We start from the raw sequence: 14283 nt of genomic DNA, 5'->3' as shown, positions 1-14283 counted from the left end.
TCAGTAATTGCACTGAACACTGTTCAAATGCACTTCACTATTCTAGGTACACAAATAAGTGAATGTATAAATGCTGAAGTACATACATGAGTAAGTACTAGTACTAAGTACTACTGCAACATTTGCACAGATTCTGACTACATTCAATGCAATAGTGCATTCAATCTGTTGCTGCTTTACAACAGCCATGAACGCAACACCTTCAAAGACAAGCAAAGTAGTAAGCGTAAGCCAATATATTACTGTTCAAATGCCCTTCAGTATGTACAAGAGAATGTGAACCGATGGTCGCTCAAATACACCTCAATACGTACTAGAGTAAGTCAACATATCACTGTTTCAATGTACATTACTTCAGTATGTACATGAGTTAGTGAATGCATCGCTGTTGAGGTGGACTACAGTGTGTATTTTCAGTGTCTGATTAAATACATGATCATGCAAAAGCTCTTAAGTTCATACTACTGTAAGTGATCGTGCCACCGTTCAAAAGCACTTAGTGTACATGAAGGCATCACTTTTCCAACCTATACAATGTTTGCACTGATTCGGTATGTCTTGAGTACAGCAATACATTCAGTCTGTTGCTGGCCTTGGTCACATTCATCTAAGTATCCAAATAACCTCTATAAGCTGTGTTTATAAGGTTAAACTTATAAGGTAAAAAGTAGCCAAATTTGAGGTCATGGTTATTCCTGGGGTTCTTGTGTTTTTTTGATATGTATTCAGCACCAGTTTGTGCCTGATGTGGTCAAAAGGTAAGAGCAATGTTTAACTTATTCATATCTATTTTTGTAGTCAGACAAGAAGCAAAACATGCAGCAACATGTGTTGGAAGTGAAAGAGAGGCTGGATGTATGGTGAGACTTTGCTGGATGACAAACAAACTTGTCTGTTTGCTGAAAAGTGTCAACACTAGAGGCTGATGCTCTCCAGCTGAGATTGTGTGGGCATTGAAATGAAATGCTGAACAGAAAATTTCAAAAATGGGTCCTGTGTCCTGCTTTTGCAATATAGACATGGAGAAATGTCACACAAATAATTAATTAATCTCTTATGAATGTTGTATAAATGTAAAAATTTAGAAACGGTGCCAAAAATTTGAATCATCGTTTTGATTAATGTATGTTTATCTTATCTGGTGTTGAGTATAATTTTTCAGCGAGGATTGTGAGCACTCCAATAACAACTGGAAAAACGCAGGTGTCACTTCTGCAGGCAGGTAGTATTGAAACTTTTTGATGGAAATGCATTTAAGACAATGAGCAAATGAGAGTGTACTTTTGGGTGATGTTCCCATGTATTGCATGATACAATAAATATCTTGATTGGCATTCAGTAGAGGGAATTCCATAATCCATCCATCCAGTTTCGAGATTTGGTCTTGCAGCCAGTTAAGCGGAGTGTCCCCAGCCATGCTTTCCAGCTCCTCCTGGGGGATCCAGAGACACTCCCTGGCCAGATGGGATATGTAGTCCCTCTAGGAAACCTCGAGAGGAAGGAACCAGGTGGCATCCTGACGTGATGCCCGTACCGTCTTAACTGACCCCTTTCAATGCAAACGGGCAGCGGCTCTACTGTCTGAACTCCTCACCTTATCCCTAAGGCTGAGCCCAGCCATCCTATGGAGAAAGCTCATTTTGGCCGCTTGTATTCAAGGGCAACTCACCCTCAACTCGTAGAGAACATTTCAATCAAACCACACTTAATTGAGCACACTTATAGATGTCAGTGAAAATTTCAGAAAATCTTCCTATGTTAAAGAGAAGTGATAGAAAATTAATATAGAATTAGAAAAAAAATGTTGTTTTTGGGCCCATGTCCCATCCTTCCACCAAGTTGCATGGAAATCCATTCAGTAGTGTTTGCATACGTGGTTTCATACCTGAGGTCTCGGGTTCGCGGCCGGCCAGAGCAGTGACATCACAACAACACTCAAAAGAGGAACAAGCATTCTCCAAAATCACTTACTGCCCCTTTAATGAGGTCAGTCATTATAAAACAAGTGTATATGGGCAAAACACTGCGAGTACATCATCAGGAAGCCTTGATCACATCAGGCACGACGACACAAGTTTGGGGAAGGTTGAAAGCTTCATTTTGTTCTCTTGCGTGCAAAGATGCTGCGGCACTAATAAGAGAAAGGCCATTAAAATGTAATTTGGTCCTTGCATTCTGTTCGAGTGGAGTGTACAGATTAGCTCTGCCAAAGACGACATATACATGTCTGCAAGCGCGTGTCTGTCAATGTGTGTTTGTGTGTAGGCGTGAAATATTGATTGCGGACGCCCATTTCTTTTTTTGGGTCATCTTCTGCTCGTTGACCTCTGTGTAATTACCTCTGGGATGACTGGGAGTGTTACTTAAACTTGTGACACCCTGATCTTGTTTACCTCCGCTCCAAATGTTAGAATTGCAAAACATGAGCTAATTATTGACCCAAAACACTATTAGTCTGTCTCTCAATACCTCATTGCCAAATCAATGGCAACCACCTGTACTATCTTCTATGGTCTCTTCGGGGCAAGTGTTTTTTCTGTTTTGTTTTTTTCATTTTTCCTCTCTGCCTACTCTGATGCATATCTCTCCATTTATCAAAAGTGAATTTGCTGAGAATGAAGGCCAAACACTCCCCAAGTTTGATCAAATAAAATCTTGAAGTCAATCATCTAACTCCCTGTTTGTAATTATGACTGTTACATTTTAAATTATTCATTCCTTTTCCCATTGCATCAAAATGTGCCATCAAAACCAATCTCGCAGTCAGTGGCCCAATGGGGTAAATCTTAAGCAAAAGCAACTAGAGCCTTCTTAAACTTGTTTACTGTTTCATTAATAATGATGTGTTTTTTTGCAAATCATCATCATTTGGACAGCGCTACTTCTTTTTTTAGATAATTCCAGAGCCTTTTAGAGAATCCAGATACAAAGACGTGACATTTGGAGAATACTAATTGCTTTGCCTGGGTTCCCAGTCACATTTAGCTGTTAAATTACAGCCCTTTATCATTAGCTCAGCCAGCCAATTAAAATGCAAATACCACGGACTTCATGCGAAACACAAGGTAGCAGCGATTTGCTGATTTACTGTTCATATTTTTCAATTAAGGACACTATAAATACCCCAGTCTATGAAGCAAAAAAGTTCAAAACCACAGTCGCAGGCATCTATTCATCGATTACCATCGTTTCATTGTGTTAAAGGACAAATATGTCAGAGGGAATTAACACTGTGAATGAACTTTATTGAAGCTGACACACAGGGGCATATTTAATTCAATAAGAAAGTAAAAAGCAGGAATTAACCACAATGTGCCACTGAGAGCTGGGAGTGTGCAAGTTGTCATCCTAATCAGGGGTTGAATCAAAAGCTTTCCCCCACAGCTGAAGGGTTAGTAATCAGTGAAATCATCTGAAGTAGAGTTTAATATCAAAATCTGCATAATCCAACAGTGGTGATACATTGCAGGAACTCCTCACCAATTTCCAACTTCATCATTAGGATCACATGTCTGTGAAAATACTTGTTGGTGTCCATTGTAAATCATGTACAGTATACAAATATGCTAATTTTGAATGTTTCATATAAACTAAAGAATAAATCCTCTTTGGCCTACCTAAACCATGAAAAAGCAATTGTGATCTTGTGTGAATACATTGTGACAATGATAAAAACAGGAAAGATTTTCTAAGCTTTTTAAAAGTACAATATTGAGATGCATGGTATCCATAGGACAGCAACAATTTATCATGGTGCCATGAAAAACGAAATTTGCTTTGACCATTTCATGTTTTACACCTCAATACCTCAGACTATAACAATGATTTTTCATTGATGCAATTATTTCCCCTTATAATATCTGTAAATTGCAAGAATTGTTTCAGTTACGTTATTACCAAAAGAGAGCAAACATTAATTGCACGTCAGTGACATAGGGCAAAATCCGGTCACGTACAGTACACTTGAGTAAGGTGCGCTACACCGCCAGAACTCTGACTTCCTCATTCGCAATTTCCATCCCGCTACACAAAGGGCAAAGTACATCTCGCATTGGCACTAAATGCTGTCACTATATGAGAATCATGACCTGCATGAGTCATCTGGTTTGAATATCATTCCGTAGGATACTGGATGCGTTGAAAGTGTGGATATCACTGTTATTTTACCCTTTAATCTAGTTTAAGAGAAACTTGAGGTAAAGGTCAAAATGTTTAAGTGTCAAAATGAACTTAAATGAGCCAGAGGACCAGGCTGCTATGCAGTCCAGCCGAGGAGCAGGCAGGTCACCAGGCTACAACAACTCTGCAGGATTGTTAAAAGCCACATGATCTGTTACTTAGACTGGGTTGAAGTATATATATATATATATATATATATATATTTTTTTTTTCCCCCAGTGCACTCAGTGGATGAATTTTTAAAATCAGGAAATTTTCTCCCACAGAGTACACAGCTGTATGTCGAGGGCATCCTCGAGCACAAATACAAACACATACACAAGAGCAAACAATAACGTACAGGTACAAATACAAAGTGCCTGAAGATGCACTGCAGATACACTTTGGCACCACACTGACCTCATAACCAGCATCTATCTAGTCACTGTATACCATTCAAAAGCAAACTCTCAAAAACACATTTACCTTCATATCAAGAGCAAAAGGGGAATATGAGCCTATCCACGATCCCAATCCGAATCATATAATATTGATATGTGCCAATACCGAGTCCCGGTCTGATACTTTTCCTAGATAATACAGTTGCGCACTAAAATCATTAAATATTTTGAACTCAATCCAATGTATATATGTTTGACAATTATATAGCTCTGTAATGCATTAAGAAAAAAACATTATCTGCGTCCAAGTTTATTTTATTCCACGCTAAAAGCTTATGATACATGCTGTTTTTGCTCTATTTATGTGTTTGGGCATAAAGAAGTGGATGAATAAATATACCTCTCTTTTCTCCTACTCTGACATTTCCCGTATACATCCTTGATGATCCTGCCCCGCAAGGGGAGGTTAGGAGATTTGTGATTGGCCGGGGAAGGGACAGAAGTGACCAATCAACGAAGGCGAGCATCAGCCACTGATCCCTTCTCCAAAGTCTCAATACTCAACTTGTCGAGCGAGCGTGTCTGATTGTGTTGAGCAGACGGTTCAGCCCTGCGCGTGAAGCCAAAATCCTCGGTCGCAGGCATGGTTTTTAGGATCATGGTTACCATTCTGTGTGTGTTATACACGCGAGTGTGGTTTGTACATGCCCGAGTTTTGAAACTAAATAAACGCCATTGTAGCGTGTTTTGGGTGTAGAGTATGGCTCAGCAGCTCCAGTGCCCTGTAGCCAGACCCGCTTCCAGCGGACGTGAAACAAAGGATCGGCATAGATTCGTGCTCAATAAAGCCAATCCCAACCAGTTCAAAATTAATTGATTGGTCCCTAGTAGTTGCATTATCTTTTCCTAAACCTTACCAAACCGTGTGTTTATTGTTGTTACATGCCTACATATGTTTGATACGCCTGTCACTGGAATGCTCCTACAGCTCACATCCAAGGGTAGGTGAGGCAGAGAGCCACAGTATATAGTCTTTTCAGTTGGATGAGTTGTCGGCGCTGTAACCTTTTATAAGAAGAATTCCCACTGTTCAGAAGAACCTATCTGGTGTTTGCTAAAGAACACTGTGTATATTCAATCACAACAGAGTGAGTGTTGTAAGGCAACTTACAAACAACTGCTTTGGTTATTATGGAAACGGCTCACAGCCGCTTTAGTAAATTCATTCATGCCTGCACACACACCACTGTTATAGCTTACTGTGTTCTGTGATTTGTATCTCAGCTCAACATACCTGCGAACACCATATGCACACATTTCATTTTTCAATTCAATTTTATTTGTATAGCTTCGAAACACAACATACATTGTCTCAAGGCACTTTACATAGTAAGGTCAATACTACAATATTACAGAGAAAACCCAACAAACAAATCACACAATGAGCAAGCACTCAGCGATTTGGCAACTGTATAGAGAAAAAAATCTACTTTCTATACACATATGTTCTGGTTTCTGCAACAAGCAAAGCAGCTAAAGGAGGGCATGCATAGAGCAGACAGCTAGTCACTACAGTGTGTGTCTGTGTGTGTATGTGTGTTTTCCCCTACACACACAAACACACACACACACACACACACATTATTTCATATTGCACCTTATTTTTCCACAATTACACCTGCGGCAATGTAATTTTTAATCTCACAGCATGAAGTGTCTTTGGCAGGGTGTTTCATGTTCCATTTCACATTGTGTTTCACATTCCACATTGCATGTCACAGGGCCCACGTGTTTGCACGGGGTACACACAATAACATGATTGGAGATGGATAAAAAAAAGATTCATCTTGGTTTTTTATTCCTTACCTCCCACAGGTCAGTTTTATGTACTCTTCAAAACTTCAATAATTAATTTATATTAATATTATTATAAATATTATACTATATTTATAGTATTGAATCGCCACTCGCTGTAGGTATTGCAGGTACTTGCAATAAAGCAAAACAGTGTCAAACTCAACCTCTTATCTCACAGCGGAACTCACTTGAGGCTGTTGAAGCAGATGAAATGAAAGGGCCAACAGGTACTTTAGCCATTCATTTAATTCTACATTTTGGAGTCTAATGGATCAGATATCAAATCAATATATGATTCCCAACAGTTACGCCCCCACCAGTATAACTTGTGCTGTTACTTTACATTTTCCTTTACACAGGCAAGGAAGAGCATTTTCCAGTAGTAAGTGAGTGTGTTGTATGAGTGCATGCCTCCACGAGCTTTTCAGCGCTGCCACAGCACTCTCTCTTGATGGATGGTCATTTTCATTGGCTTGCTCATGCTTAATGAACCCAGCAGTTCATGTCTTAATTGAATGCTTTTTATGCCTTCATGTTCCGAACTCCCTCTGCCCCCCTCCCCCAGCTTGTTTGTGAGGTAGGATGGTGATGGCCAGTACTGAATAAAAGGTCCTTACGAGGCCCCAGGGTCACACTTATATACACATACATACATACATTCATATATGCATACATACTGTGAAGGTGAATGGAAAACAAAGGCTAGATGAGTCACTGTAGCAACCTAAATGCTAACTTTTCTTATTCGTCCCGTTGGTTGCATCCTTTGAGGGAAAACCTTGCAGATGCAACAGCATTTGTATGGTGGACAGCTGGTTCTGGAAATGCCAAGCTTTAAAAAAGAATATATTAAGATTTCTGAATTTCAACCAAGACGCACAGCTAGCAACTGGGCTTGGGTTTGCCACTGCACTGATACAGTATCTCACAAAAGTGAGTACACCCAGTGAGGGGTGTACTCACTTTTGTTGCCAGCGGTTTAGACATTAATGGCTGTGTTGAGTTATTTTGAGGGGACAGTAAATTTACACTGTTATACAAGCTGTACACTGATTACTTGACATTGTGGCAAAATGGCATTTCTTCAGTGTTGTCCCATGAAAAGATATAATAACATATTTGCGAAAAAATGTGTTTGATTTTTCTTTCTCTTATGTATTCATTTAATTTTTTGGGTTGCTGTTAAATGTTATCTAATTTGTCTCTCAATTAGTCATCCTACTCACAGCGGGTCAACCAGGGCTATTCATTTTCTGCTTCCACAGTATGTACAAGGACATAATCATGAATGGTGTCCTTGCTGTTTTGACATTTTGTACTTAGTGGTTCTAAATCTAGACAATGTTGAGTTTTTTTCATACTTTTTTTTTTTACAATGAAAAATAATCTTAGTCTTAATGTTAATCTTCAAAGCATTTGGTGAAAATTTAGGGCCATTGAGGCTAATTTTTTCACTGCTAGGTTTTGTAATTCAAATGTGTCTGATGGTGGCTGTGTTGCCCTGCACTGGAAATAAACAACTGTATTAATAATCCTTCTTCATTTTTTTCGTGTCAGAATATTTAGGGATGCTCACAATAATAACAGCTGGTGGACGACTGTGCAACCAGCAACTACAGAGCATTGTCAGTGTCAACATAATGAATGAGATGTTAAATACAAAGTCCCCCGAATCACTGTTAATCACTGCCATGTTTTGGATGCTCTGAAACATTCCTGCCAGCTTCCAGCATCTCATCAGCCCCTTGTCCATGCACTGCGTCTCCATCATACAGATCAGTCAATTTGTCACCAATCAACCAGGCCACTGATCAAAGGCATTAGCTGCAGTCTTTTCAAAAAAAGGACTGTTAATCCATGTCTTCGATGTGGGACGTATTATTTAACATACGTCGGCACAGAGCTGTTATGCAACATGCAGTCATAAACAAAATGGAGAACTGGCTAAGAGCTTGTTACACACTTACCAGCTGTTAGTGCCGCAGCAAAAATTGAACTCTCAAGAGAGAGAACTCCAATTAATTCACAAGTCAACTAGTGACAGCAAAGTGAAAGAAACACGGAGGGGAAAGAAAAGACAGGGACAATATGCTTTTTACTCAAACAACACATCTTAGTGCAGAGCTTAAACCGGGCCTTTGTGTTACAACCTTATGTAAGGAAATGCATTAACACTAAAGAATCAGTCAATACTAAGGTTGCTCTCATAATAGAAAAATAGAAAAATAAGATGGAACACAATGATAATCTGTGCCATATCTTTCTAACCCATGCATTTCTACCAGATCAATATCTTTTTTTACATCAAGATCCATACAGTACTTGCTGAGAAATTGCCGAAAATGTCAAAGAATGACACAATCTCGCAATATTAAGGAAAGTGATGGGAAATGATTGATCACCCCCTTCGACCTGACATGCCCCTGCTCCATCCCTCCACCAAGTTTGTTGCACAATGAATCAGAACTCTGCGAAATCCTGCTTACTGATAAACGAACAAACGGACACGAGTGAAAACCTCCTCCTCGGTGGAGGAAACGATTATGATCCTCTAGGCAAGCATAAATATGAAAAGGTGGTTTTAGTGTTTGCTACATTGTTCCGGAAAGAAATCATGATGTTGTTAAAACTGTGTTATTTAGCAGTAAACAGTAGTAATATTAAAAGCAGTGACGGAGAGAACACTTTATCAAGTTCTGTACTTTTTTGTATATTGTTATAGTAAAAAGAACCCTTCTGAATGCAAATGTTTTACTAAATAGTGAATGTTTCATAGTAGGCTATGGGATTTCTGCTTTTACTTAAGTAGAGGATTAGACTTCCGTTTGTCTAATGTTTGCACAGAATTAGGACAAATTAAGCTTGTAATATTAGGCTGATTTCAAGAAAATCGCTTAGGGTTTTTAATAAGTTTGCACAAATGGTTGTTTGTTATGATGAGTTTGAGAGGAGACAAAAATCCGAGACTAAATTATATATTTATTATATAGTGATAATTTTACGTGAATAAAGTTGTAAATCTGGTCTCTGTGTTATTTTAGTGAAGAAATGTCAGAAGAGCAGTCCCATGTGTTAACATGAGGAACGTGGAGAAACCGTGGAGCTGTAACTTCAGTCTAGGTCAAGGAACGTTGAACATGGATAACATGACATGAACGTACCTGTTGTCATCGTGGCACCACACCAGAGAAAGCTGTTGCCAGGGATCATGCCTGTTTCCTGGGTTGCTGTTTATTTCTCATTATATTTATTCTCAAAGTCTCACTTACATTGATTCCCTCAGTGTGGCCCTAAAACTCCGTCGTAGTATGTTGAGTTTAGCCTGAATGTGTCTGTAAAGGAAGTTTTGATTTTGATAATTTTACACAAACGTGATATATGTAAAAAAAAAAAGAAGGAAAACATTGTCTGCACTCTTGTATCTATTGCTTGTTGTTGCTGTCATTGTGCAAAGAGCAGTTCACTCTTTCAACGGCTTCAGTCACACCACTTGTTGTTCGTCAAAACAGCTGCACCTGGGCCAATATTATCAATTTGAACAGCTGCCATGCTGGCACCCCAGCATGTGAGACAACAGCAGCCTTGTTGGTATTCAAACACGAGTGTCGCTGTGATGAAATGGATATTGCCAAGACGGAAGACAATTTGTCAGGCGCTTACTCAGAAAGTACAGATTTTATTATGGAGATTGGTCCACAGCCTAATTGGCACAATGAGGTCAATCAGTAAGTGTCAGGCATTTGGTCTGATGGTTACTAATGGACTCCTGTAACTTAAGTTACTTTTCCCCCTCAGAAAACCAACTTCTACTGTCTTGCAGTCACATCAAAAGCAGCTTCTGATTTTTAGATTGCATAACTTCCTCTACATGACAGGTGGTAATGATGCATAGGTGACAAAAGCTATGCAAAAGAACAGATTGAATTTCACAGTAGATCATTGTCAGCCACACAATGAGGTGAGCGGCGGTGTTCATCGAGCATCAGACATCATATCTCAGGTGACATCACAGACATTACAGGCCTGAATTTAATGGAGCTTGGAGGGATGATGTATGAGCTCTGTTTGCTGGTGTTATAGCACATTATAGTAATTGCCCTAAGGGTGTCACTCTAATTAAAGAGCAACATTTTCAAGTTTGATTTGGCAAGTCTTCTCCGTACCAGAGCGGATTTGGAAAAAAAAACATAGCAGTATGCCTCACCTTGTCTCTTTCCTTTAATGAAAGTCAAAATATAAACCCATATTCCAGACACCACTGGTATATGGTAAAATTAGTCTGGAGTCTGGAGCAGATTTGACCATGTACACTCAAAATACCACAACTTATCGTTACATGGCAAAACATCAAAATTCAACAATAACTTTGGTTTGAGGAAATCTCTAGATTTTTTGAACACCATCTGTGTCTTTGGTCTGAATAATTATGTAGAAAGAGTTATCGTACATTGGCTGTAAGTCAACAAAAATGACCACTAAATATCTGACTTCCTGTTGTTTAGGCTATTATTCGAAGATACAATTTTGTACTTCTGGACATGATACATTTGCTGACCAATCTTCAGTGCCTCTACATGAAACATGCCATGGGGGATAGTGTGTGATGTGCATGATCAAGCCAATTAGCAAAACCCATGTGTAAGACCCATTACAGATGATTAGCTTATCATAAAAACTGGCAGGGGAAACAGAAAACCTGTCTATGCCAAATTATCTATAATTAGCAACCCATGCTTTTGTATTGCCTTGCTAAGAATATTGTAATGTGCTCTAAAGCAAACAAAAAAAGAAGAAGCTTTGTTTCGGCTGCAAGTCATTCAAAATTCTGCAACTAGAATCAGAACCAAAAGCAGAAAAAGTACAAGTGACACTTCTATGGCTGCCCGTAATGACGTGGATTGATTTTAAACTTATTTTACTTGTTTTAAAAGACACAAATGTCTCATATTATCTGTCTGAGTATATTCCAAACAGCCCCTCTGAGGTCACCAAGTGCTGACTTGCTCAACGTACCACCCCCACAATAGAGCGAAGAAGAATACCACGGTCTGAGTTTTGCAAGTAAAGGCAGTAACACAATTTAATTCAATTCAATTTTATTTGTATAGGGGCAAATCACAACATACATTACACTTGACAACACGAGTCAGAAATGATAATAGAATTTAACACTGTTTATAATATCGCCAAAGAAGATCTACCATTTACAAAATGTAGGTCACAAATCATGCTCATGAAAAAGCACCTTTATTCCTGTTTACAGTCATTTACATTATGTGTTAAGAAATTACCAATGTATGTGGGAACTGTCAGGAAAAGGTAAAATACTGTAGGTGTATTATTGTGGTGCCAAAAGGCGGAGTAAACATTTTTGGGCGCCACTTAATCATGTGCTGGTGCACCTAAATGAAAAAGTACGGCTCACCAGTCCAACCAATGTTAAAAGTGAGTCACATGGTGTGTTGTTTTAAACTTACCCCACCTGTTTCTTGTAAAACACTTTGGGGTGCAAATTTATTCTATACATTGGGTGGCAATTGTTTCAAACATAATCTATATAGCCCAAATCTCCCTGAATCCTTCTTCTACTGTGCCTGAAATCACTTCTCTCAACTGCATGTCTTAGATGTGCTGAAAGTAACATCACTAGCTCATCAGCCCGGGGCTGATTTCTTTTTAAATGACTAAAACGTTCAGGGAAAATGTCAGATTTTTTACCGCATCCTCTTAATACACCCAGAAAACTTTTCACATTTAATGTCTAAGAGTACATTTTGACATTTGGGTAAAGATTATTAGTTGAAGATCATTTTTTGACAAGACGGCACCATAAAAGATAAAGCAGAGCACCTTTGAGACGGTGCAGATAAAATGACACAAGGTTTTTTGAACCAGGCTGAAACCAGGCCCTTTAATAAAAAACGCCTACATTTTTGCAAGTTAACGCTCTTGTCTTTTCCCTCTCACACAAGAAGCAGCCCTTTGTGTATATGTTTTTTGACTCAAATGTTCACCTACACACCTCTTCCCTCCTCCTCCAATTTCTCATCAGTCTCCTTCACCTAAACAACAGCTGACATTTGAAATCTGAGGGCAGACAGAGGGAGAAGAGCCACACAGTTTGAGCTTCTCTAATTTCAATCAAATGAGTTGGAATGAGCCCAATCCGCCATTCAGCGCCGAGCCCTCTTATTGATCAGTGGCTTCTGAGCCTCCGATAATCTCTCAAATTGATTGGTTGCCTCATTGATCATTACTCCAGCATTAACCAATCAAAAATCTCTCCGGTAAACAAACAAATAAAGATATCCCCGGAAGTTTGCTCCCAGAGGAGACCCGAGTGATGTGAAGAAAATATATGAACTGAAATCCCCCTTGGAAGAGAATATCAAATCATAAGAGTGCTTAATATTTCACTGACTTGATGAAATATGCATTGTAGCCCAGAATGGAGGAAAATGCAATGATTTGGATGCATAATGTATGAGACGGTCTGCTGGCGAAAATGACACTGCACTGCTGAATAATCGCCATTTCACTATCACCACAGCACAACGAGATTTTGTTATTACTACGCATCACTCAATTAATTTGGAAAGTGCATACAGTTTGCAATTTGTATTTAGGGCCTAACTTTTGTGTGCACAGCATACAGATGCTCGTTAATGAATTAAAACACTGGCTGGGATGTGTCCTCCGCGTCCGCCTCACTCTAAAACACTCACTGTGGTTCAGCCCAAAAAGAGCAGGAGGTTATGCTTAGTGAAAGTGAAATACAGTTGTATGAAGCAAATATTTATGAAACTGCGGACAAAGAAAAAGCAGCCCGGGACGTTTTTTTTATGGTCCACCAATGTCCCTCGCAGAAATACAATTGCTTTTCGTCTCAATGGTTGTCGTCACATCGTCCTGCATTTAGATGACAGAGAGAGAGAGAGAGAGAGAGAGATTTGAGTCTGCATTAAATTCAATGTAAAATGTTTTATACACAAATATGGACTGTGATCTTTATAGGTAAATAACCCGTCTCTTTTGTCTCTTCGCATTCTGGGTAAACTATGAGGATCATGAAATTTTACATCCAACAGATGGACATAAGATACTGCACACACGTGTTACTTACACATACTTATTTGATGTAATTTAACTGGCCTGGGCCCCACTTCCTGAATGTACATTGTGGCTAAGATGATTGTAAAAAACATTTATGAAAGCTGTAAAGCAGAGGAGGGTGTTTCCCAAAATCCTAAAAAAAATCCAATACAGAGTAACTTGGGATGCTCTTAGAAGCGATTAAGGAGTACCTCCTACCTGAGAGTATCTACGTATGACTTCTGCGATATGAATACATTTGCCAAACCTGCTGGTGGAGGAGCAATGTTTTCACTGGTGTTTTTATTGTTTCATCTATACTATACTATATATTATCATGATCCAGTGTTTCCCCTACATGCATTCAGCAGCGGCAGTACACTGCTCCTGGATTTTGAGTCCATATTTTGCGATATGAGAGACACAGACACACAGACAGATTTCTTGAATAATTAGCAAGATTAGTAAGAAGATGTCTCCAGGAGCGAAGAGTATCCTCTCTGCTGCTGTTATATATAAAATATAAATGTCTGATAATGAACTTCATTTCTTTGAAGAACACTAAACATAATGTAAAATAGTGGAAATGAAATGACAATCATAATACAGACTATTATCTGAAACATATATTCTGCAATATATTCAGGAAATTATCTCTTCATAATTGTATATTAATTGCTACTTTTACTCAAAATTCCTGCAGGCATCAAGTTCACTATATCTATTCATTGTGCTATTATTGTTTTTTTTTATGCAAACAATTATATTTTCAGAA

At 38.8% G+C, this 14283-nt stretch overlaps 1 protein-coding gene across 8 annotated transcripts in view; it reads right to left on the bottom strand.

The window, feature by feature from the left end:
• LOC118292282 overlaps window positions 1-14283 on the bottom strand; it is a 55434-nt gene that overhangs the window by 15246 nt on the left and 25905 nt on the right. For 6 of the 8 annotated variants that reach the window (XR_004786868.2, XR_007030339.1, XM_035621074.2 and 3 more), the window contains one exon: window positions 11536-13325. The exons of the other annotated variants lie outside the window; for them this stretch is intronic. Coding sequence is in view for 1 of the 6 variants with exons in the window: in XM_035621079.2 (XP_035476972.1) it covers window positions 13257-13325 (69 nt within the window). In the remaining 5 variants the exon portion in view is untranslated. Of the gene's footprint in view, window positions 1-11535; window positions 13326-14283 lie in introns of those variants that run through there. 8 annotated transcript variants of the gene reach the window in all.

The sequence above is a fragment of the Scophthalmus maximus genome, chromosome 22 (genome assembly GCF_022379125.1).
Source record: "Scophthalmus maximus strain ysfricsl-2021 chromosome 22, ASM2237912v1, whole genome shotgun sequence".
Classification (NCBI taxonomy): domain Eukaryota; kingdom Metazoa; phylum Chordata; class Actinopteri; order Pleuronectiformes; family Scophthalmidae; genus Scophthalmus; species Scophthalmus maximus.
Note: the sequence above shows the minus strand (reverse complement) of the source record. Positions and strands in the feature narration are given on the sequence as shown.